At 40.3% G+C, this 24642-nt stretch overlaps 1 protein-coding gene across 1 annotated transcript; it reads left to right on the plus strand.

The window, feature by feature from the left end:
• The first annotated feature begins 1209 nt into the window (after window positions 1-1209).
• Window positions 1210-24642, plus strand: PARP16 (poly(ADP-ribose) polymerase family member 16). The gene is made up of 7 exons (XM_063448784.1): window positions 1210-1327; window positions 6723-6900; window positions 8368-8505; window positions 12706-12912; window positions 13690-13861; window positions 21679-21823; window positions 22869-24642. Exons 2-7 carry the CDS (start codon window positions 6748-6750, stop codon window positions 23008-23010), a joined length of 957 nt encoding a protein of 318 aa, XP_063304854.1. The 5' UTR covers window positions 1210-1327; window positions 6723-6747; the 3' UTR covers window positions 23011-24642.

Genomic DNA, 24642 nt, shown 5'->3' on the forward strand with positions numbered 1-24642 from the left:
TTAGTTATCTTCTATTATAATATACCAACATTGGATTTTTATCACATCTACTGTTCTCTTTTTTCCGCTTTGCCGCTAATAGGAATGAAAGAAAGTGATAAGCATAATATGGCTTTCGTATATTGTAAAACATTACTAGGAGAATTAAGACACCTACACGGGCCTACTCTCAAGCACTTAAATACACGAACTGAAACATACCGAGTTAGTTCCACATACACACACCAACAAATTTACATACATAAGCAGACAGACGAACGCATATGCATAGAAGATTATTATTATTTTATTATTTATTTAGCGCAGGCAAATTCCGTAGCACTGTACAATGGGAGAAGATAGACGTATACATCAGATACAGATACATAGTTTGCAATGATACCACAAGTGACAGTTCTGCTTTAACGATTAACGGGCACTTCCCACATTTTAGCACAACCAGACAGCTAATTAAAACGTGTTATTTTTAAAAAAAATGTTAATAGTCTTGATACATTATTTTATTTTACATGCTTTGTTGGGGGGCAACACTGAGCAAAACATGCAATTTAGTTAACCCCATGCAAGTTTACAGTTGCGAATGCACTTGTAAGGTATTTCTCTGGCTGCTGATGCTTCATGGGGTGGAGAAGTTACCCAGACTTGCAGGTTTGGTAAGTTTAGTCAACCTTATTTACCCCAGTAAATTCTGAAATAGCTTTATGCTGGTATGAGTGAACAAGAAACGGTCACTTCTCTGGACTTGACAGCTGTTCTTTAGGGACATAATGTATTATCAGTATTACAAATTAACATTTACATTTTGTAATTTTCTATTTCTTATCTTCTTATTGGCTATGTATTTACATTTTATTTGTCACTAATGACTGTCAGTGCAAGCTAACAGCCCAGCTCCTAAATGCTGATATACAGCATGGGGTATATTAATCGCAGTAATAGTTATACTATTGTTACTCTTTGCCTACAATCTTGCTGCAATGGCATTAATGGTGTCAAGGTAAGCCAGAACTTTTATTCTGTTTATACTTTATAACATATCATACAATACAATCAAAACCTAGCAATACCCTGGCAGACCAGGCTGAACTACAACTCCCTGCATGCTTTGCAGCCTTATGCCTCCAGGGAGTGCCACGCACTGAAGCTAAGAGAACGCTGAGGTTTCACACGACTCGGGTGTTTGTCACACGTTCTTGCCTGCAGCTTCTATGTCTCCTCTAATAGACTTCTTCTGGCAATGCAGAGGACAGCTCACATAGGGGGCCTCAGGAGGACACGTCGCTATACGGAAGTGCCAATGGCCATAGTAAGAAGAGACTACTGACAGGTAAGAGAGACAGTGGCTATCAGGGCAGGGGGGCTAGTGGTACTGGTCAGCAGAGGAAGGGGTAGGAGTACCATCAGACAGGAAGTAAAGATAAGTAATTAATAAGGGAAGCGACTCACACCATGGGGTGTCAGAAATTATCAGGGGAGTTAGAAATAATTCAAATTAATTACACAATAACTTTACAATTATGGGTTAATTTTCAGAATACAGTAACATTCACAGCATTTACTGACCAAATACTATTTTTGGTGTTAGGTAATTTACTGCAGAGATATACCTTTTATTGTGAGATTTACCCTTCCTTTTGGCAATTGGTAACACTTTAAATATAAATATACCAGTAAAATTTAACTGAAAAGTACAGATTTTATGACAGAACTGTGCATTGCTATACATATGTAAGTCAAAATATACAGTATTATTATGGTGGAATAGGGTACACTTGTATTTATTTATTTTTTTGTGTGTTGTTTGGCGAGTTGTTTAGGCAAGTGCATTTCTCTATTTATACACTAAAGATTAATGTTCAGCAACTTACATTAAAATATAGAGTGTATATAAAGGTTATGTACTGTTAAATAAACAAGGAGTACTGACACGTCTTTTAAAGTCACAGTCATAAACCGTATACGAGAGTGTCAAAACGTTTGTTGTTTATATTTGTAATATATATTGTCTCACAAGAAGTTTGTTCTTTATATGTGACAATATGTTTTGCTAAACTCCTGATACTTGGATTTGTATGCTTCTGAATTTCTACTTGGACAAGCTCAATCTGTCACGGAACCTAACCAGTGCGCTATCTTGGTGTGAAATCTGTTTGATTCCCTAAAAATATGTGCAAACTGTACAAATAGCACCATAAATGCCAAGGAGGCATTTACCAAGGCAATACAGGAATTGTTCTGGGTGCCAAATTCCAATTTTTTAAAATTTTATTTTAGATCAGTGCATGGTTTGGTACAGAAATAAAAGAACTGACAACTGGTTACCTCCGCTAATTTCCTTCCATCAGCCGGCCGGGAACCAGTTAGGGCATAAGGACACCCATTTTCATCCCCCCCTCCCGTAACTGGACGACACAAAGTCCTGGAAGTACAACACAATTTTATTGGCCACAAACGGCTTTTATGCATAACCCTGTGCAAGGGGTTTACCACACAAACATGCAAGGGCACGTCCCAAGATCCCCCCCCCCCCCCCCCTGAGTTCCCAGCGTGGGATAGGACTATGCTCCCTTTGTCCCCAAAGCCCGCCACTCCTGTCATCTGAGAGCCGGAGCATCTGGCTACAGGAGAGTAGGCTTTGTGTAAAAAAGGCTAACTAAGGCTGAACAATTGATAGGGACTTGCTCTACCTGTGAATTTAACATTTGGAAGAAATTAGTCTGTATTTTTGAGCACCCATTCCTTCCTCATTTATTTAGGGTGCATGATGCTCATAACTGTGGCATTAATGTACTCCGTTCACCAGATTCAGCTGAAGCTGCTTCCTCATCTTTCAAAATAATTTCTCTTTCTGCACCTACACAGTTTTCATAATGATGTCTGGACACAGTTCTCTGGATTTCTTTATCACAATATATGTATTTTGCTGTTAAGCTTTTTTTCACTGGCAGTTGGTATTTTCATAAGATATGCCTATCTGCCATTGTTCACCAAGTTAAACAGGAGAACTGATGTGTAACTTACTTTGTGCAAACAGAGCATTGTGTCCTGTTCAGACATTTCCTTTTATTTCTGCTTCTTGTTATAAATCAATTTCCCTAGACCGGGAGTTCATCTCATGTTTGATTTTAGTATTTGTCCTTTTCATTCTGGCTCCTCCATCTTGTATTGTCACAAGGTTCTTCTGACTCCATCTTAGAACTGTAAAAGTAATTGGTGTAGGTAGCGCTTCAGGGGTTTAATACTAAATGCAGATAAATTCTCTTGGGTGCTTAATTCCCATGTCCTATTTAGGATAGCAAATACATAATAAACATCAAACCATTGCACACCAATGTCATTAAAGGGACACTGTAGGCACCCAGACTACTTCAGTTCATCAAAGTGGTCTGGGTGCAGTGTCCCTTTTACACATAGTGATGCAATGTTAACCATTGTAGTTCCAGAGAAACTGCAATGTTTACATTACAGCCCTAAGTCAGCCTCTAGTGGCTGTCTATCAGACAGCCACTAGAGGGCTTCCTGGATTGAAACGGACCTTTGGTCCGATATCTGATGCTGGACGTCCCAACCCTCTGCATGAGAACACCCAGTGTCAGACTTTTCCCCATAGAAAAGCATTGATTCAGCGCGTTCCTATGGGGAGGACTAATGTGCGCATGGCATTTACCGCGCATTTGCATCGACATCGGAGGGGGTGGAGTGTTGGCCCAGCACAGAGGGACATTGGCGCTGGGATCAGGTAAGTAAAAGGTTTTTAACCCTTTATTTACCTGGACGGGCGGCGCGAGGGAGGTTGGTAGCAGGAGGAGCGAGAGTGCCAGAAATACAAGTTTGTATAGTGCCTGGCACTATAGTATCCCTTTAAACAAAAATACCGTATTTTTCGCTCCATAAGACGCACTTTTTTTCCCCTCAAAAGTGAGGGGAAATGTCTGTGCGTCTTATGGAGCGAATATGAAGCTTTACTTACCTGTCTTGCAGCGTTGGCCGGCAGCACAGGGCGCACCGCGGTAGTGGAACTTGAATTTCATGTTCCGGTTTCCGGCGGGACTGAAATGAAGTGTGCACAAGCTGAGTGCGCACTTCCTTTCAGTCCCGCCGGAAACCGGAACATGAAATTCAAGTTCCACTACCGCGGTGCGCCCTGTGCTGCCGGCCAACGCTACAAGACAGGTAAGTAATTATGGGACAAGGGGAGGGGGACAGTATGGGAGAGAGGAATATGGGGAGGGGGATGAAGTCTATGGGGAGGGGGAGGAGATGAAGTCTGTGGGGAGGGGGGGGAGATGAAGTCTGTGGGGAGGGGGGGGAGATGAAGTCTGTGGGGAGGGGGGGGAGATGAAGTCTGTGGGGAGGGGGGGGAGATGAAGTCTGTGGGGAGGGGGGGGGAGATGAAGTCTGTGGGGAGGGGGGGGAGATGAAGTCTGTGGGGAGGGGGGGGAGATGAAGTCTGTGGGGAGGGGGGGGAGATGAAGTCTGTGGGGAGGGGGGGGAGATGAAGTCTGTGGGGAGGGGGGGGAGATGAAGTCTGTGGGGAGGGGGGGGAGATGAAGTCTGTGGGGAGGGGGGGGAGATGAAGTCTGTGGGGAGGGGGGGGAGATGAAGTCTGTGGGGAGGGGGGGAGATGAAGTCTGTGGGGAGGGGGGGAGATGAAGTCTGTGGGGAGGGGGGGAGATGAAGTCTGTGGGGAGGGGGGGAGATGAAGTCTGTGGGGAGGGGGGGAGATGAAGTCTGTGGGGAGGGGGGGAGAGGAAGTCTGTGGGGAGGGGGGGGAGAGGAAGTCTGTGGGGAGGGGGGGGAGAGGAAGTCTGTGGGGAGGGGGGGGAGAGGAAGTCTGTGGGGAGGGGGGGAGATGAAGTCTATGGGGAGGGGGGGGAGATGAAGTCTATGGGGAGGGGGGGGAGATGAAGTCTATGGGGAGGGGGGGGAGATGAAGTCTATGGGGAGGGGGGGGAGATGAAGTCTATGGGGAGGGGGGGGAGATGAAGTCTATGGGGAGGGGGTGGATGAAGTCTATGGGGAGGGGGTGGATGAAGACTATGGGAGGGGGGGACACTATGGGACAGGGGAGAAAAAAAATATTCTGTACAAACTGTCCCATAGTAAGAAACACTATGGGACAGTTTGTTCAGAATATTTTTTTTTCTGGGTTTCTTCCTCTAAAAACTAGGTGCGTCTTATGGTGAGGTGCGTCTTATGGAGCGAAAAATACGGTAGTTATTGATACAAAAATAGCAATAGTTTTAACACTTTTTTTAAATTGCATAGCATAAGTGTGTTAACACCATATTAAGCAAAAGCATATTTAGATATACAATATAGATGCATGTGCAAACAAAGCAAATGGAGTATAAAACCTAAACCCACCAATATTACCTTAGGTACACTGGCCAAGAGTGCAGACCACAGCCTTAATGTTTTGGCTTGTTGCTTTCCTCAATCTGGCTCTACACTGCCAGTCTTATTTATACCTGTTACATAGGTAATGCTACAATTAAATGGGATGGACCCTCGGATATTGGCCATAATTGTGTGCTCACTTTCTGGCTTGGCATGTGATGTAATTGTGCATCCTGACGGAACATGTGACATCGAGGCACATATGATGGCCAGTGTACGGAATGATCCCTCAGCCTATGAGCATATCCCATTTTAAAATGCATGCTAATACAGGCCGTACGTGGCCAAATGATTAACGGGCAAGTTAAAGATACTTACATGTTAACATGATATACTGAGTCTAAATAGTCAAAAGCGTGCTAAATGCAGTTCATTCCAACATAGGACATATAACCACAGTACCAAAGATCACTGATAAGTCAATAAAACATTATCAAATTGCACAAATGTAACCCATATAATGTTTGGGGTACCATACTACTGACGTGCTGTACTGTTATTTTACATACACAATCATAAAGGCGCGTATACAATTGAGTTTTATACATGGACGAATATCTTCAACATAATATCATCTTGTGACATGTGGGGAAGACCAGAACATTTAGTTGGAACTACTGATCTCCTCAGCATTTGATGTCCAGCAGCCAGCTGCCCATGAGAACTTACTCCTTTTTAACCTGACAAAAATTATTTAATTTCATTGTGCCTGCTAATAAAGGACTTCATAAGGATCTAGACCCATGTGTGTAGTGGTGTTTCAGTTAAGGGCAAAATCTACTAAACTGTAAGTTGGTTCCATTTCCACTCATGCAGCAAAAGGTACTGGCAACCATTTTGTCAGAAACCGTGGATACCCTCTGCAATTTTATCTACTATTTTATTAGCCTTTTTATGTATTTGCTCTACCAGCGTATAAGCTTTTTACAAATATAGTTAATGCATTTTACATTACATTCTTTATGTTATAATAGAACTGATTTGAAATTAATAGTTTATTTAAATCAAACAACAGTGCTTGGAAACAGTCCAAACCAATCCTACTCCTATTTAATGTATGGCCATCATATTATGTCTATTCTCAGCAGATTACGTAAGTCCAGCTTGATAATGGCCCTGTTATGCAGGGAATTGAAGTTCTCCTTTACCTGAATATTCCTGAACTATTGCTTCTAACTTCCCTGGCATCAATAATATAGTAGACACTGGTCAAGTCCTATTTTTTTTTTTTCCTTTTTGGTCCTTTAGCTTGACAGAACAAAGAATATGACATTTAATGGGTAGGAAGGTGTAATGTTTGACTTTTTTATTATTATTTGCAGGTCAACCAGTGAACTTTGTAAAGAAATGGTGGAACACATTGTTTCAAGGGATCCTCTGGCTGCTGATTTAAAATGCAGTCTTTTTGCCTCTGCTTTGAAGAGCTACAAAAGAGACTCTGTGCTCAGACCATTTCCTCCCTTCTACACCATAGACCAGCTCAAGGATTTTGACGCTTTGGTATGTAAACATTTGAATTCTAGTAAATTTTAAACATAACATTAAATTAACATTCCAAGCACTATAACCACTGTTTGCTTCTTATCTGGGCACTGCTCTCCGCAGCCAGACACTCACACACCTGGTGGCTTAGCTCATAGGCTGAAAGACATCAGCTGATGCTCTTAGCCAAAGAGCTGGCCATGTTGTTATCATCTCTCGCATTTATACTCCAACATAGTCCACAGCACTATACAATTGCAGCCACTGGTTAGTTGTGAAGGTGATGAGGAGGTAACTGAGTGAGATCTCAAGCAGCTGTAAAAGCATTCTATAAGGTAAGAGTGAAACTGGGTGGGCGAGAGGAAGCCAGGCCTTGCAGAGCTTAACAAAGGAGAGCTTATAAATCTCACTTCCATCTGTGAGGGAGTGGGGAGTCATGCTAGGAAAATCCCAGATAAAGAGTCAAACTATTAACAAATGGCACAATAACCACTGCAATGTGCTACAGCTATGGGATTCCCTGAAATCCAAAAAAAGTTCCTGTTGCACAGTTCTGTAGCAATATAGAAAAAAGGAAACCGTAAATTAAACAATATTTTACTTCCTAGACTGCTCTACCTATACATTTTCTATAAAACCGTGAACTGAAACAATTTTTATAATGTAAAACATGTTTGAGCTGCTTTCTTCATGGCTTCATTTGAGTAGTGTGTTTGCCAAAATAAATTGAGAAACCTATTTATTCAGGGTACTTAAATGTAGAGAATTGTACAGCGCTACGGAATCTGATGGCGCTATAAAAATAATAAAATGATTAAATTATATTGTGTGGGTAATGAAAGCAGCTCTGTCTTACCTTCAGTGGGTCCCCACTCAAATGTCAAATGCAGGCCAGCTCCCTCTGCATGAGAGTTACAGATACCCCAGATGTTTGTTTGAGCCTTGTAAGACCTCATCAGTGAAGTATACCCCTCTAGGCACCATGAGCAATGGGTCCACTTCTGGATTACCATTTTACCTTAGGGAGCGCAAAAAAACAGGACGTAAGAGAATACTGAAAAAAAATAACGGTTTAAATAGCTTGCCTTTTGTTGGGTCCATGCTCCGTTCTCAAGCTGGTTTTAGCCACACTTGTGCCATTTTTTCATTATGTAGTATCAGGAGGTTGACAAACGGTTGAGCTTTAGTTACACTCCATAGCCTTTGTAAACATTGTCATTGTCCCACTATGTGCACTTACCTACCTTCAGTGGCACGTCACAGAGCCTCAGCGTGACCTAAACATGGACGTAATTTACTGTAACTTTCTCTTCTATAAACATTCATTTGAAGTTTTTCAACTAAATAAAACTAAATAAAATTATTGCCTCCACTGGAAATCCCGCATTTGAGAGCTGTGATGTTATTTTTCGTAATGATGAATTCTAGACCGTTCTTTTGTTGCTAAATATTGATTTTATTTTTTTTTTATTTTCTTTTCTTTAGATTTCTGACACAAATGGTTTGCCCTGCCTTCGAGATATCATCCAGAGAAAAACAGGCTGGGATAATAAATCAATAGAACTCCTGAGCTGGATTTTATCTGAGAAAATATTTACCATCAAAAGTGTCAATAAGAACAAGGTAAGTGTTTTGTGCTTGGATGCTAATCTACAAATGGTAGCAACCTGTTATGTGTCTGTTTGAAGTTTGCAGATGCAGCATGTTTAAAGTGTACATTAAGAATAAAGTGAAAGCTGAGCTGTCATGGTAATTTTGTAGGTAATCGAAACAATAATGGCCTGTTCTAAAAGTCCTTCGCAAAATATAGCCTTTAAGTTGTAGTGAGCTGACCTAGAAGAAAGATTCTCACTAAGATAAGTACGATGTCAGACTGTAATACAACATTCAGCTATCATGAGTCCAATTTAACCAAACAGCCCCACACACAGTAACTCCCAGAGCTTGTGTTTCTAAAAAACTGCAAGTTTTATGCAAGATGTGTGAATTGCACAGATGGCATTGTTCATTTAGAATCTCAGACCACGTTTCTCTGTATGTTGTGCACGTGTCCTTTTTCAAGATTTGCCTTATGATTTGTGACTATTGCACAGAAGTATATTCATGAGTGTTGAGAAGTTATTGTACAACAACAATTAGGGTTTTGTGCAAATCAGTATTATTGGCATAAAAAGCGTACATGTAGCATACAACAATAACGGAGACAGGTCCACTTTATTGCCCTTTTCTGTACAGAGAAAACAAAGACTAAAATAGACTATTCATTGTTGGGGATTTCTAAAAAGTCTTGCAAATAGAATATTTGGACAGAGTTCTAAAAGTATCGCAGAACCTAATGTTTCTGCTATTACCATTGGTTTCCAGGGCAAATGTTCCACTTTAGGAACCCCGTCCTACATTTGTGATGGTGTCACCTTTTATAAATCCTCCATTATCCTACATTATGTTTTAATAATGCAATGGTAAGGTGCACAATAATGACTTTATTAAAAAAGGGATGACAGACACAGAGTATGGTGAGTAATTCTGTAGAGATAAAATGTTTGGTGCAAACTTAACCTTTTAAAACCTTGGAAATATATAGTTGGACATAATGGTACTTTCAGTGGTCTTGCATCCTCTAAATGTTGTATTTCTGATGAATTTAATTCCCCCAAACAAAAAGCATTTGTAAAGTATTGTTTTCTCAAATAGAAGAACAAGGCTTTTGAAAAGTGCATTTCTCAGAAACAGAATACAAATCCCTCTAACAATTTATTTTGGACACAATATGAACACCTGAATCCTTTGCATTTTTTGTATTTCATAACCAGAATACATTAAGACTCAGATGGAATATTCTGATAGTGGTATTGGATAACTTCTTTGTGACAAATCATGTGCTAGGATATAAAAATTGTGAAGTTTCAGCCCATAGGCCTTAGTCATGCAAAACTACATCCTAAATGCCGATATATTATTTTTTTTTTTTTTTTTTTATATGGGAATTATGCCCTTATAAAGTTATTTTATCGTCACTCTGCACCATGTCACACCTTCTCTGTCAAGTGGGTTGGAGTTTAGAAAATAATGTGTAAAATTTATTTTTTATTTCAGCATGTATAGACAAAATGGCTTTTTTTTTCTTTTAAATGACAAAAATAATCTTTGTTTTTCATGCACGCCACTCTAAAATGGGCACATTTTGCTAAATATGTTTGTTTGCAAAGGTGTCGTGGTATATGTGGTATTAAGGAATGGATAGTCATCTTTTTTTAATTTAAATTTTTATTTTTGCAGTGCATATAATGGACACAAACTGGCTTGAGGTACCCCAAAGGCAATCCTCGAGCTGCTAAGCATAAGTAACAAGTAGGGTAATCGTTAGGCAATGCACAATTTTATAGTATATAGTAGCAGTAACGTTGGTGAAACATAAGAGTAGTAAAAGTAGAATAATTAACAAGCATGGCATATGACATATCCCCTTACTGATAAGAGATAGGTACTATGTGTAGATAGTCATGGTAAGGTAAGGGATACAGTAGAGTATACCACCCCAGACAGCCCCAACACCCTAACACCCTATAGGAATGGCAGCAGAATAGATTGCATTACCCTCTGGACCTGTCAAAGTAAATAAAGTGTGAGGTGCATCGCTAGTAAGGAACACAAGTATAGCAAGCAAGAAGTCCAGTACAGCCCAGGTACCCCGTACTGGGTAGGCGCTGGGGTCAGAGGCCCATCTTGGTGGTCATCCTATCCCCCTTATAGGGAATTTAGTGTCCCAGAGTGCTTGGCTTCTCAGGCTGTCAGCCAGGGGAGACTCCTGCATAATTTTGTGCTGCAGTTGCATTCTACTCCTCTCTCTGACCCTGTGCGTTTCCTTCTGCATGGTGCTGGGGTTAAAAAGCTTCGGGGTTTGCCGGTCGGCTAATTTTACCGCCTTACGCCGCTTAGGCTGTCGTCGCTGTCTCCGGTATGTCGGGCTCGTGGTGTGTGCAGTAGGGCGCTTCGGGGAGTAGCGGGATGGTTCAGGAGGTGCCTCGGTGGTCTCAGTGGGTGTCAGCCTGCTTTCCAGCTCCCTCCAGAAGGCGTCGAAGATTGCCTCTAGGCGCCGGTATGTATCAGGTATCTCCCCTCCAGGGATCTGTAGACGCGTGTCGTCCGCCATCTTAGATGGTGCTCCACCGTGCTCGCGGGTGTTTGCGGCTCTGCTGCGGCTCTCCGATAGGGTTTGGGAGCCATCAGGGTGGGGACCGGGATAACCCCCACCGGTCCAAAGGGGGGGGGGGGGGGTAGCAGGGCTCCAGGTGCATGGTCAGAACTTCGATCGCGCCAGTCTGGGAGAGCGGCCGCCTCTCCCCTCCTCAGCGCTCACTAGGCCTCAGTGGAGCTCGGTGTCTGGAGTGCTTGAAAAGACTGTTGGAAACATTCACAGGTCGGGTCTTCGTTACATGTAGTTAAGGGTAAGTCGCTTGGTGCCCGGTTTTGGATATTTCAGCCAAAATAGCAGATTTGCCTTGTGTGTTCCTGGGAGCTCACAAGAAACACAACCAGTCGCCATGATTGTCAGGCCCCGCCCCCGGATAGTCATCTTTTACTCATGTTTTTAGCAGTGAAAGCGTTAAACTTCAAAATCCAAATTATTAACCAACCCGCCAAGCTGCTGTTTTTGACAGTTTTCCAATGGATTTAATGGCAAACAAGAACAACTTAACTGATGCAATTTCATTTTTTTCCCCTACCTTAAAATCCTTGGATCTCACTTGAGCCATTGCCTTCTGACTAATGATCATCTAATCCTTTTTTAATTTGTCTGAGCCGGTTATAAAAATCCTACTATGAAGAGGTCATTCAAATGAATAAATTGCCTCTTTTGGGAAAGTGTTTTAATACTTCTGTTCTACCTAGTTATTTTCTGTGCATGTCTTAAAAAATACATCCATCCAATATGTTTAATTGATATAGAAACATACAGCTCAATTTACTAGAGCTTGACAGACATATTTTTTTTGGCGTTGTAGCAAAGTTATACCCAAATTAGTATTAACTTACTGGTGTAACTTTGCTGCAAATCCAATTAGTTAAAGGGTTCCGGCTTGAGTTATTTACAGGAAACCATGGGAATTGCAACACTATTTGGTATCATTAACCAAATGATGTTGTGGTTTCACGGGCTCCAAAAAAGCTATTTTATTGGTGGAAATGCTATTCCTAGTGAGACCAGGCGTAATGTTTTAGTAGGTGAGCTACGCCAATTAAATGAGACCTTTCAGTGGTGCAGTGTGTAATAAACTAATCTGGCTTCTCCATAAGAAACAATGAAAACTCAAGGTTCCCCAAGCTCCACCACAAAATATGACCCTTTTTACCCCCACTCACACTAATAATACTAGGAGAAGGGGCAGGCAAATAATCTAAAATAAAAAATACAACCAGTAAAAATAAAGGCAAACCAATCTCTCTTCCCATAACACCGTCCTTTCTTAGCAATCACTCTAAGGAACAGATCTACTGGTTAGCTAACCCAGAATTCAGTAGCTTGGCTACAGAGTTCTACTTACTCTGTGTAGTAAACTGAGGTACTAGTCTTTGGTCTCCAGTAATAACTTACCAATTAATGCTAACTATATAAATCTTTAATATAAATTTACCAAAATGGTTAGAGAGGTTCAATGCATCTTTATACAATGTTATCACAATTACAAAACTGTTTATAGATTCTTAAAATGTGATCTAGTCTATATGAATTAACCAGCAGCGTAAATCATGTATGTACTAACCATTATGGTCCTATAATACCAGCCTTAAGTTAAGGCTGCCCCTCACTTGCTGTTTTAGTATGAGGAAATCGGAGCCCTGCTAGGCTCTCCCAGTCTTGCTCTGCCCACCCCTGACTTCCTGTTTGAAATAGAATACTGCGAGAAGCTGAACGCCAAGTTCCAGGAGATACGTGGCGAGAGGGACCTGATGTACGCTTTGCATGGCAGTCGGCTGGAGAATTTCCATTCCATACTCCACAATGGCTTGCACTGCCACCTTAACAAGGTTTGACACTTTGCGTGATCTTTCTGTGTGTGTATATGAACATTCTTGCTACCGGTGTAAACCATTTAGTAAACTAAAGTACGTGTGTGTAACTTGCATTTGATTGTCAATGTATGAAAACGAAGTGTAAACCAAACCTCTCGCATCCCCACCTGGGAATCACTGAAGTCATGCATTTTGTGTTCTCTGTAGCATTTTAGTTCATCATAGAAACCAAGCTAATTAAATGCATCACTGGTAAGTGCGTCATGGACTCTCTAGCCTTGCAGTGTCGAGTTACTTTCAAGCCCTGGCTAGTAGACTCGTGCACAAATTTGTTTGAAGCAGTTTGACCCCACAGGTAAATTCTGGCCAGGTTGTTTAGTAACTGCTGAATTCAAGTCTACTGGCTAGTAGTGTAGGACTTAACATTTCAAGCCCTGTATACATTTATGTGTGTATATAGTGTGTGTGTGTGTGTGTGTGTGTGTGTCTACATATTTATACAATATAGAAATAGTGTGTGTGTAGGTTATGCTGTTTATGGCTTTGTGGATCGTTAGTACCTTTTTTTTATAGCTATAAAAGTTTAAAACTGCTGACAAATTCTCCTGAAAGACAAAAGTAAAATATCTATAATTTAAAGACAATCCATTCAATATTGCTAGTTTCTGTATAAATTATGATTTTTATAAAGAAGTAAGAAGATACATGTTTTATAGCTACTCTGAATAATCCTCTGACTTTTATAAAAGGTCTGTATTGCTCTAGTAATAAGTCTCTGATCTCCTCTTTCAGACTTCCTTGTTTGGAGAAGGCACATACTTGACAAGTGACCTGAGCCTGGCCCTTCTGTATAGCCCTCATGGTCATGGATGGTGTCATAGCATTTTAGGACCAGTGCTGAGCTGTGTAGCAGTTTGTGAAATGATAGATCATCCTGATGTAAAGTGTCAGGCGAAGAAGAAAGGTGAGTTAGTCTGACCAGGGGAGCACTCACATACTAATTGCTTAACTGAGGAAAAAAATATATATATTTTTTTTTAACTGGGTGCTATCATAATTACCATTACCACATCCAGTATAGTAATATTTACTTAAATTGTTATCCCAACCAAATAGTGTTTTAATAAAACACTGTTTTTGATTGGGGGAACCCTTGATGTGCAGGTCAGTGTCCCTCAACTCCTCTTAAAAATAAATACAAAAATACAGCAATAATTCGCCTCCATGCCAAAGCTGAGACCAATTTCTCAAATTCAGCACAATCCTCCTCTACAGCCGTTGGTCGTCTATTGCCATCATGCTGTCCCTGTGTGTACTGACTTCAGATGTCCAATATGCACAGAATTGACAATAGCCACCCAGGATTCTTGTTTTGGGCTGACTAAGCCCCAATGATGCTGCCAGAGGTGGAGTTACACCACCAGCAGAAGAGGGGTTAAACTCTTTATGTGCAGCGCTTCGTAGCAAAACACTGCATGTATAGACTCCAACCTCCATGACCACTTCTAATCAAAGTGGTCATGGTGCTTAGAGTAAAGGGTTCCCTACAGTGCTCCTCCCCCATCCCGTGGTGCTAAAGGAGTTAAAACCCTTTCAGTCACTTACCAATGTCCCTCGGCGCTCAATCAGGTTCTGTCCACGCATTAATCAATGCTTTCCTATGGGGAAAAAAATCTGATGCTGGAGGTCCTTTATGCAAAGCGTGAGGATGCCCAGCGTCCAATAACGGACCAAAGGTCCGTTTCGATTCCGGAAGCCCTCTAGTGGCTGTCTGGTAGAAATGGCAGCACTAGGTGCAAAAGAGACACAGCACCCAGACCACTTGAGCTGAAGTGGTCTGGGTGCCTGCAGTGTCCCTTAAGCCTTTGAATTTCAGTTTCATAAAATAACTATGCACAACTAGAAAAAAAAGAACAAAGCTAAATACACTGCTGAAAAAAATAAAGGGAACACTTAAGCAACACAATGTAACTCCAAGTCAATCACACTTCTGTGAAATCAAACTGTCCACTTAGGAAGCAACACTGAGTGACAATCAATTTCACATGCTGTTGTGCAAATGGGATAGACAACAGGTGGAAATTATAGGCAATTAGCAAGACTCCTCCAATAAAGGAGTGGTTCTGCAGGTGGTGACCACAGACCACTTCTCAGTTCCTATGCTTCCTGGCTGATGTTTTGGTCACTTTTGAATGCTGGCGGTGCTTTCACTCTAGTCTACAACCCACACAAGTGGCTCAGGTAGTGCAGCTCATCCATGATGGTACATCAATGCGAGCTGTGGCAAGAAGATTTGCTGTGTCTGTCAGCATAGTGTCCAGAGCATGGAGGTGCTACCAGGAGACAGGCCAGTACATCAGGAGACGTGGAGGAGGGCAACAACCCAGCAGCAGGACCGCTACCTCCGCCTTTGTTCAAGGAGGAACAGGAGGAGCACTGCCAGAGCCCTGCAAAATTACCTCCAGCAGGCCACAAATGTGCATGTGTCTGCTCAAACGGTCAGAAACAGACTCCATGAGGGTGGTATGAGGGCCCGACGTCCACAGGTGGCGGTTGTGCTTACAGCCCAACACCGTGCAGGACGTTTGGCATTTGCCAGAGAACACCAAGATTGGCAAATTCGCCACTGGCGCCCTGTGCTTTTCACAGATGAAAGCAGGTTCACACTGAGCACATGTGACAGACGTGAGAAGAGTCTGGAGACGCCGTGGAGAACGTTCTGCTGCCTGCAACATCCTCCAACATGACCAGTTTGGCAGTGGGTCAGTAATGGTGTGTGGTGGCATTTCATGTGCTCACCAGAGGTAGCCTGACTTCCATTAGGTACCGAGATGAGATCCTAAGACCCCTTGTGAGACCATATGCTGGTGCGGTTGGCCCTGGGTTCCTCCTAATGCTAGACCTTATGTGGCTGGAGTGTGTCAGCAGTTCCTGTAAGACGAAGGCATTGATGCTATGGACTGGCCAACCCGTTCCCCAGACCTGAATCCAATTGAGCACATCTGGGACATCATTTCTCGCTCCATCCACCAACGTTCACGTTGCACCACAGACTGTCCAGGAGTTGGCAGATGCTTTAGTCCAGGTCTGGGAGGAGATCCCTCAGGAGACCATCCGCCACCTCATCAGGAGCATGCACAGGCGTTGTAGGGAGGTCATACAGGCACGTGGCTACACACACTACTGAGCCTCATTTTGACTTGTTTTAAGGACATTACATCAAAGTTGGATCAGCCTGTAGTGTGTTTTTCCACTTTAATTTTGAGTGTGACTCCAAATCCAGACCTCCATGGGTTGAAAAATGTGATTTCCATTTTTAAATTTTTGTGTGATTTTTGTTGTCCGCACATTCAACTATGTAAAGAACAAATTATTTCAGAAGAATATTTAATTCATTCAGATAAAGGATGTGTTATTATTGTGCTCCCTTTAGTTGTTTGAGCAGTGTATATATATAACGTTTTATTACATAGAGAGAGAGAGAGAGAGAGAGAGAGAGAGAGATATTAATAGGGAACACATGGGATGGGCGGCAGCATTGTAACCTAGCTGTGTGATACAAAAAGTGAATACAAATACAAAAAGAAAAGTCCTGCGCTCACTGCCATCACTCCTGGGCGGCAGCAACGACTACAGTACACATCAGCTAATACATATAGTAAAAATCAAAGAAAAAGTTACCTGCGCTCTCTCCTTAATCCCTATGTATATTTAAACAAATGGAGGTCATTTAGTTACTCTAATGGCCACTGGAGGGAAATACAAATACAAAAAGAAAAGGTCTGCGCTCACTCCCATCACTCCACTCTTGTAATACCTTTTTTTTTATTGGACTAACAGAATTTTTTTAATGACCAGCTTTTGTGAGAACCTCCCTTTCTCAAGTCTAAAGCATTTCTGAGCAAGATGACACATAGAATTCAAAGATGAGTTGTGATACAGGGGTTAAAGCGACATGAATGCAGATAAGACACAGGTTTGTTCGAAAATTGACCACATTCTCGCAGAGGGTTGTAAATATCTTGTGTGAAAGTGAGAGGGGAGAGAGAGGGAAAAAAAACAAGCAAACAGTGCAGAAGATGGTGCTAGAAGGGGAGAGTAAAAAAAAAAAAAAAAAAAAATATATATATACACACACACACACACACACACAAAGTCAGGAGGGCTGCACTCACCTAAACATGCATATATTACAGGGTGCTACTGGGACCAAAATACAAAATATACAAACCAGTGCACTCGCTTATTAACTAAACAGTGATTTCAAATCCTAAATAGTACTATTTAAAAACACCTCACCTAGGTAGAAAATAATGGGGGTTTGGTTACATTGTATGATCATACATTGCATAAGCCTGCCAACTGCATCAAAGTACCCCATTCTTGGCAGGTCCTACTCTAGCAGCCTAATGCTTGCTCTTATGAGAATAATCCTCTCACTTGGGAAATGCTTCCTTACTGGGACTCTCTGCAAGTCAAGGCTAAATAGGATCCTGGAATGAGACACCTGTGACAGGGAGGGGTGCAAAACCCAGGGGTTGGCCTAGACCCCCACAATTATAAACAAAGTCAGGAGGGCTGCACTCACCTAAACATGCACTGTGAATGTTTACATGGTGTGTTCAATAAAAACATGGCAACATTTCATTCTTTGTGTGTTATTAGTTTAAGCAGACTGTGATTGTCTATTGTTGTGACTTAGATGATGATCAGATCACATTTTATGGCCAATTTGTGCAGAAATCCATATCATTCCAAAGGGTTCACATACTTTTTCTTGCAACTGTGTGTATGTATATATGTATGTATATATATATATATATATATATATATATATATATATATATATATATATATATATATATATATATAATCACAGGAGTCCACATACGCCATAACTGAAAATAACAATCTCAAAACCGCTCTAGTGAGTTTATCATACCTAGTAGTAGTGTTGGTAGGGAGCATCTAAGGAACACTCTAAGTATCATAACCACTACTGCTCTCTAAAGAAAGAAACCCATTTTTGTGTGTTTATCCAACTTCCTTGAAGCTAGGCTGTTACACGTGTGTGTGTGTGTGTGTGTGTGTTTGTGTGTGTGTCTGTAGCATGCAGATATATATATATATATATATATATATATATATATATATATATATATATATATATATATATATATATATATATATATATATATATATATATATATATATATATATATATATATATATATAGATATGAATTGGGCACTCACCCTTAAAGGACTATAGCAAATTCCAGCCTTTGGTGCTACCGGCGTCCAAGGTATATAATCAGAGAAAAAATCAGAGCACTCATAAAGGACTTCTTTTTCAGTGTTTACTGTGACAAACGGTTACATCAAATCATCAAATCGACGTTTCGACCCCTTAGGGTCTTTTTCAAGATCAAATAATGTGTGAGATAACAGAGTTTAAATACCAAAATAATAATGAACAACTCACCAATCTTGTGTGTGCGGCTACTCGAACCCGGAAGTGTTACACCCCCTCACGTGACTCATAGGATGTCTGTGCGTGCGCACGTCATGGTTGCTAAGAGATGGAGTATCAACTCTGTGAAAATGACTGCGTGGTTGCTAAGCAATGGAGTATAAACTCCGTGAGTGAACGGTGAATATACCGGAAAACCCGTGCATAGAAACATATAGTTCGGAGACATTACGAGATCCCGAAAGGAGATCATAAAGTGTTATTTAAAAACAAATGAATATGAGAACATATTCAAACGGAGGATTTCTGGTATGTCAAAAGATGTCATATCAGGCCAGATGCCGAAAAAATCTAAACTGTGACAAAGTGATAAAGATGTGTACGTGAGAACGTGAACAAAAAAACAAAAGAATATATATATAAACAATATACGGCAAAAAGCCTCAAGGACATACCACTAAAGCTGACCGTAATCGATGACATAAATGTAAACATTGGGATATTAAGAAAATTTAAAGGTATGTATTATACAATATTATCTACTAAGGTCAATGGTTGTAGGTAACAGTGATAACGAGGTTAGATATCAATATCAGGAAGACGACATATGGCTACCAAAATACACTCATAAAAACATAGTGAATGAAATGTATTCATTTAGTCCCTTTGGGGTGACAGTGTCTAGACGGTGTATCCAGTAAGTTTCTCGTTGTAGTAATAATTTCGATCTGTCTCCTCCTCTGGGACTGGGTGGTACATGGTCAATAGCCATAAATTTGAGGGTAGGAAGTCTATGATTTAGTTGAAGAAAATGTTTGGCGACGGGTTTGTCGGATTTTTGGTCCCTGAAGGCAGTGGTAATGGTAGATCTATGACCTTGGATCCTTTCTCGGAGGGTTAGGTCCGTTTTTCCAACATAGGACAGACCACACGGACAGGTGATGAGATATATTACGTGGTCAGTCATGCATGAAATGTAGTGGGTGATGGGAATTCGAATGCCACTATGTGGGTGAACAAATGAGCTGCCCGTATTCATGTGGCTGCAGGTGACGCATCCACTGCAACGATAACAGCCTTTCTTGGTAGGTCCTGTAGATTTCTGGTAACATCTGATGGGATCACTTTTAACTAATAGATCTCTCAGGTTCTTGTTTCTCCTTAGGCTAATATTGGGTTTTTGAGAGAAAATTGGTGGTAAATTTTTATCAGAGCCTAAGATGCCCCAATATTTGTGCATAGCTCTTTGGATTTGTGGGGTACCTGTGTGAAGAATGAGTGGTAAGTACATCTTGGTTGCAGTAGGTATGTTTCTAACAGTCTCCATGTGTTCCCTTGTCATGTGTCTGTTGGCTTTATCCAATGCTCTATCAAGGACTGCACGGCTGTAACCTCTGGCCAGAAATCTCGCGGTCATCTCTTGCAGTTGGTGTGCTTGATTCGTAAGATCGCTATTGTATCTCAACACCCGCATGTACTGGGATATTGGGAGTGACTCTTTCAACTTTGATGGATGATAACTATTGAAATGAAGTAGAGTGTTCCTCGCGGTCTCCTTGCGATAGAGAGTATAGCCCAATTTACCAGTCTCAATATCTTTATATACAGAGACATCCAAAAATTGGATAATCTGGGTATTCACAGTGAGTGTCAATTTCACCGGAAGTTCTGAGGAATTAATTTCGTTGATCATCTGTTCCAAATTGTCAATGATTCCCGTCCAAATTAAAAAAATATCATCTACAAATCGATGGTATACCAGTATCTGTTGATGGATGTACTTACCACTAACTCTTCACACAGGTACCCCACAAATCCAAAGAGCTATGCACAAATATTGGGGCATCTTAGGCTCTGATAAAAATTTACCACCAATTTTCTCTCAAAAACCCAATATTAGCCTAAGGAGAAACAAGAACCTGAGAGATCTATTCGTTAAAAGTGATCCCATCAGATGTTACCAGAAATCTACAGGACCTACCAAGAAAGGCTGTTATCGTTGCAGTGGATGCGTCACCTGCAGCCACATGAATACGGGCAGCTCATTTGTTCACCCACATAGTGGCATTCGAATTCCCATCACCCACTACATTTCATGCATGACTGACCACGTAATATATCTCATCACCTGTCCGTGTGGTCTGTCCTATGTTGGAAAAACGGACCTAACCCTCCGAGAAAGGATCCGAGGTCATAGATCTACCATTACCACTGCCTTCAGGGACCAAAAATCCGACAAACCCATCGCCAAACATTTTCTTCAACTAAATCATAGACTTCCTACCCTCAAATTTATGGCTATTGACCATGTACCACCCAGTCCCAGAGGAGGAGACAGATCGAAATTATTACTACAACGAGAAACTTACTGGATACACCGTCTAGACACTGTCACCCCAAAGGGACTAAATGAATACATTTCATAAACTATGTTTTTATGAGTGTATTTTGGTAGCCATATGTCGTCTTCCTGATATTGATATCTAACCTCGTTATCACTGTTACCTACAACCATTGACCTTAGTAGATAATATTGTATAATACATACCTTTAAATTTTCTTAATATCCCAATGTTTACATTTATGTCATCGATTACGGTCAGCTTTAGTGGTATGTCCTTGAGGCTTTTTGCCGTATATTGTTTATATATATATTCTTTTGTTTTTTTGTTCACGTTCTCACGTACACATCTTTATCACTTTGTCACAGTTTAGATTTTTTCGGCATCTGGCCTGCTATGACATCTTTTGACATACTAGAAATCCTCCGTTTGAATATGTTCTCATATTCATTTGTTTTTAAATAACACTTTATGATCTCCTTTCGGGATCTCGTAATGTCTCCGAACTATATGTTTCTATGCACGGGTTTTCCGGTATATTCACCGTTCACTCACGGAGTTTATACTCCATTGCTTAGCAACCAACAGACGTCCTATGAGTCACGTGAGGGGGTGTAACACTTCCGGGTTCGAGTAGCCGCACACACGAGATTGGTGAGTTGTTCATTATTATTTTGGTATTTAAACTCTTATCTCACACATTATTTGATCTTGAAAAAGACCCTAAAGGGTCGAAACGTCGATTTGATGATTTGATGTAACCGTTTGTCACAGTAAACACTGAAAAAGAAGTCCTTTATGAGTGCTCTGATTTTTTCTCTGATTATATATATATATATATATATATATATATATATATATATATATATATATATATATATATATATATACACATTGTATTTTATTTTTTTAAACTAGAACGGCCTTCATTTCTAAATATATCTGTTTCTGGTATATTTTTTTTCAGATTCATGTGAAATCGACCGGAAGCGAGCAAGGGCGCGGAACAGTGAAGGGGGAGATGTGCCACAGAAATACTTTGTTGTGACAAATAACCAGTTGTTGCGAGTAAAATACATTTTGGTGTATTCTCAAAAACAGCCGAAGAGAAGGTGGGTAGAAATTGCAGGGCTGCCTATATTATCCAAATAATTCTGATTTGCTGATTACTGTACAGTTTAAAGAGTCTACCAAATATGAGAGTGCAGTTTCAGTATGATCCTAATCATATATTTACAGGGTGCTAGCTAAACCCCTAACACTTATATAGATAAACTAATACTTAAATATTTCAAGGAATACTCGTATGTATACCGAACACTTTAGTGTACAAGTTACTATTTAGTTCTGCCCCCCACCCCCAGAATCAATTAAGAAAAAAAAAAAAAAAAAAAAAAATATATATATATATATATATATATATATATATATATATATATATATATATATATATATATATATATATATTTTACTCACCTTTCCCCCGTGTCAGTCTCCCTCTGGCCTCCCTACCTTTCCTGCTGAGATGAGCAATCTCCTTCTGCCTAATACTCCATCCTGGATTGAGCTTATTGGCAGGGTGTTGTATACAAGTCAATTGTTCTGGTGCATCGAAGATTATAAGAAACAAATCACATTCTCATAAACATACATCATGAGCATGGGATTAACTATACATTTATATTCCCACTAATATACAAAAATATGCAGGTTACTTTGTGAAATGATGATGAAAAAACAACTGTATATTATGCCGACTGCATTACTGAGTGGAAACACGTGGAAATAATTAAAGCACTAAACCAGGGATATCCACACTGGTTCCTCCACATGTTATTGGGCTACACTTTTTATGAGGCATTGAGGTAAATGCACTCTTGCAACAGCTGGAGAACCTCTGTTCCACATGCTTGCTGTTGTATCTTTTGTAATATTTATGCAGAGATTTTTTTGTTTTGTTTTGTGTACTGAGTTTATATCAGATTGTCATAGTGTGTATACCACTGACACCGCAAAAAAGTACCCATCTGCTAGGCCTAGTAGTCCATGGATTACTGCTGGGCATGTGAAAGTGCAAGATGAGGGCACTGGTGATACATCATATGGTAATTGTCTCGTGTCTAACTGTTTTTATATTCTTGTTTCTGTCATTAATAGATCCAAGGAGCCATCCTGGTTTTCAACACACCGGTTTGCCATTATGATGGCGCTTTACTTGTTTATACTGCTTCTCATTGGGTTAAGCAACTCCAAGGCCTTTTCTCAGCATTGGAAAAGACTGTTGGGTTGGACATCTTGACATCTTAAACTACTGGGACCACACCAAAAGCCTTAAATGTGTGCTTGTGAAAGAACTATGCACCGTCTACTCTAGGATATGTCTGCACTTAGACTTGTACAAGTTGAAACTCATTTTGCCAGTTTATAAACTCTTGCACTTTGTACTGACCACATTCACATAGGAGCTTTGTGGTGTGAAGCATTACTTTGATGCTCCGTTCCTTTTTATTCAAGATTCTTACAGGGTCATTAAGAAAATGAAGACTCAAACCTAAGCAATACTCAAATTCTAAGACCAGGAATAAAAGGAAGCATGTGACATCTTTTTTGTCTTCTTATATTTTCCGCCCCCTGACTTTCTTAATGCTAAGAGATTGATGTACAGTGGTAGTGAAAAAAAACAGACGCACCGTCAATCTAAAAAGTTATTTCTCAGAAGAAATGTTTACTACTAAAAATGCCATTGCATGTATCTCAGTAGAACTCCTACATACAAATTCATAGCTAAATACTTTAATGCTTCAGGGGTTACAGTTTACTTCTTCCTATTTGTAACTGCTTTCCAAGTTGGCATGCACTACATCTTAATGTGTTGCTGGCACCAATACGAATAACATAAAGCCTTGTTGTCCCTTGGTGACCTGGACCCTGGTCTGGATATCAGTGAGTTCAGATCACAGGCCTGAATACTAGACCTGTGTTATTTTGTCCCGTGGCCAGGTCAGACCAAATAAAGTTTCAGCCAACATCAATTTTCAAATTAATCGTTCTTTGCATTAATCATGTCTGGGATTTTTCCCCCTGTTTTTGGCGTGGACTTTTGGGTTAGAAGGCCTGAAATGCTCTCTGTTACATGACCACAAATGACATCCGTTTGAAGAGTGAAAAGCCATTTCATTAAAAGGGTCTGAACTTGTCTATCAATGTCCTGGTTTCGATAGTTAATCAGTAGTATCTGTTTGGGATAAGGAACGTGTGCATAGTAAACTTCAATACAGGTCAAGGTGGTGAAATAATGGGGACCAAGAACTGCTTAATGACTAGAATAATAAATAGAATTAAACCTTTTTGATGTTCCAGCTGCTTTCAGCATGGGTTAATAATGGCATGGATAACTAATGAAGGATAACTAAATACATGTATGTGACTGTAAATAAAAGTGGATTAATTATGTCAGAGATAAAAAGTCCACCGTGACTGTAAGATTGACAAAGTGCATCAACAAATGCACTTTCCGGTTTAGTTGTTGGGCTTTAAATTATAATCATTGTTTATTGGGGAAAAGTATATAATAATTAATTGATGGTTGACCTATTCAAATCTTGTATTGAACACGAAGCACATAAATATTCAAAACTATGATAAAAATTATATTTCTATTTAGATACAGTATTAAATGTGTTTATTTCTTAAAGAACCACTATATCAGTTCACATACAACTATTTTCTTTGTTATATATTTTTCTAATAAAATGTTATCTTTGTGTCCAGTTGTTGATGATCTTGAAGAGACTTCAGATAGGTATACACTGTGGACGAAGAAGATAAGAATGTTTAACATAACCACATTGGAAAACCATATTCCAAACCTAACACATTCATAAGGGAATTGTTACTGTGAATACAAAAATAAATTATCCCAATTCCTAAA

This window comes from Pelobates fuscus, chromosome 3, assembly GCF_036172605.1.
Source record: "Pelobates fuscus isolate aPelFus1 chromosome 3, aPelFus1.pri, whole genome shotgun sequence".
NCBI lineage: Eukaryota > Metazoa > Chordata > Amphibia > Anura > Pelobatidae > Pelobates > Pelobates fuscus.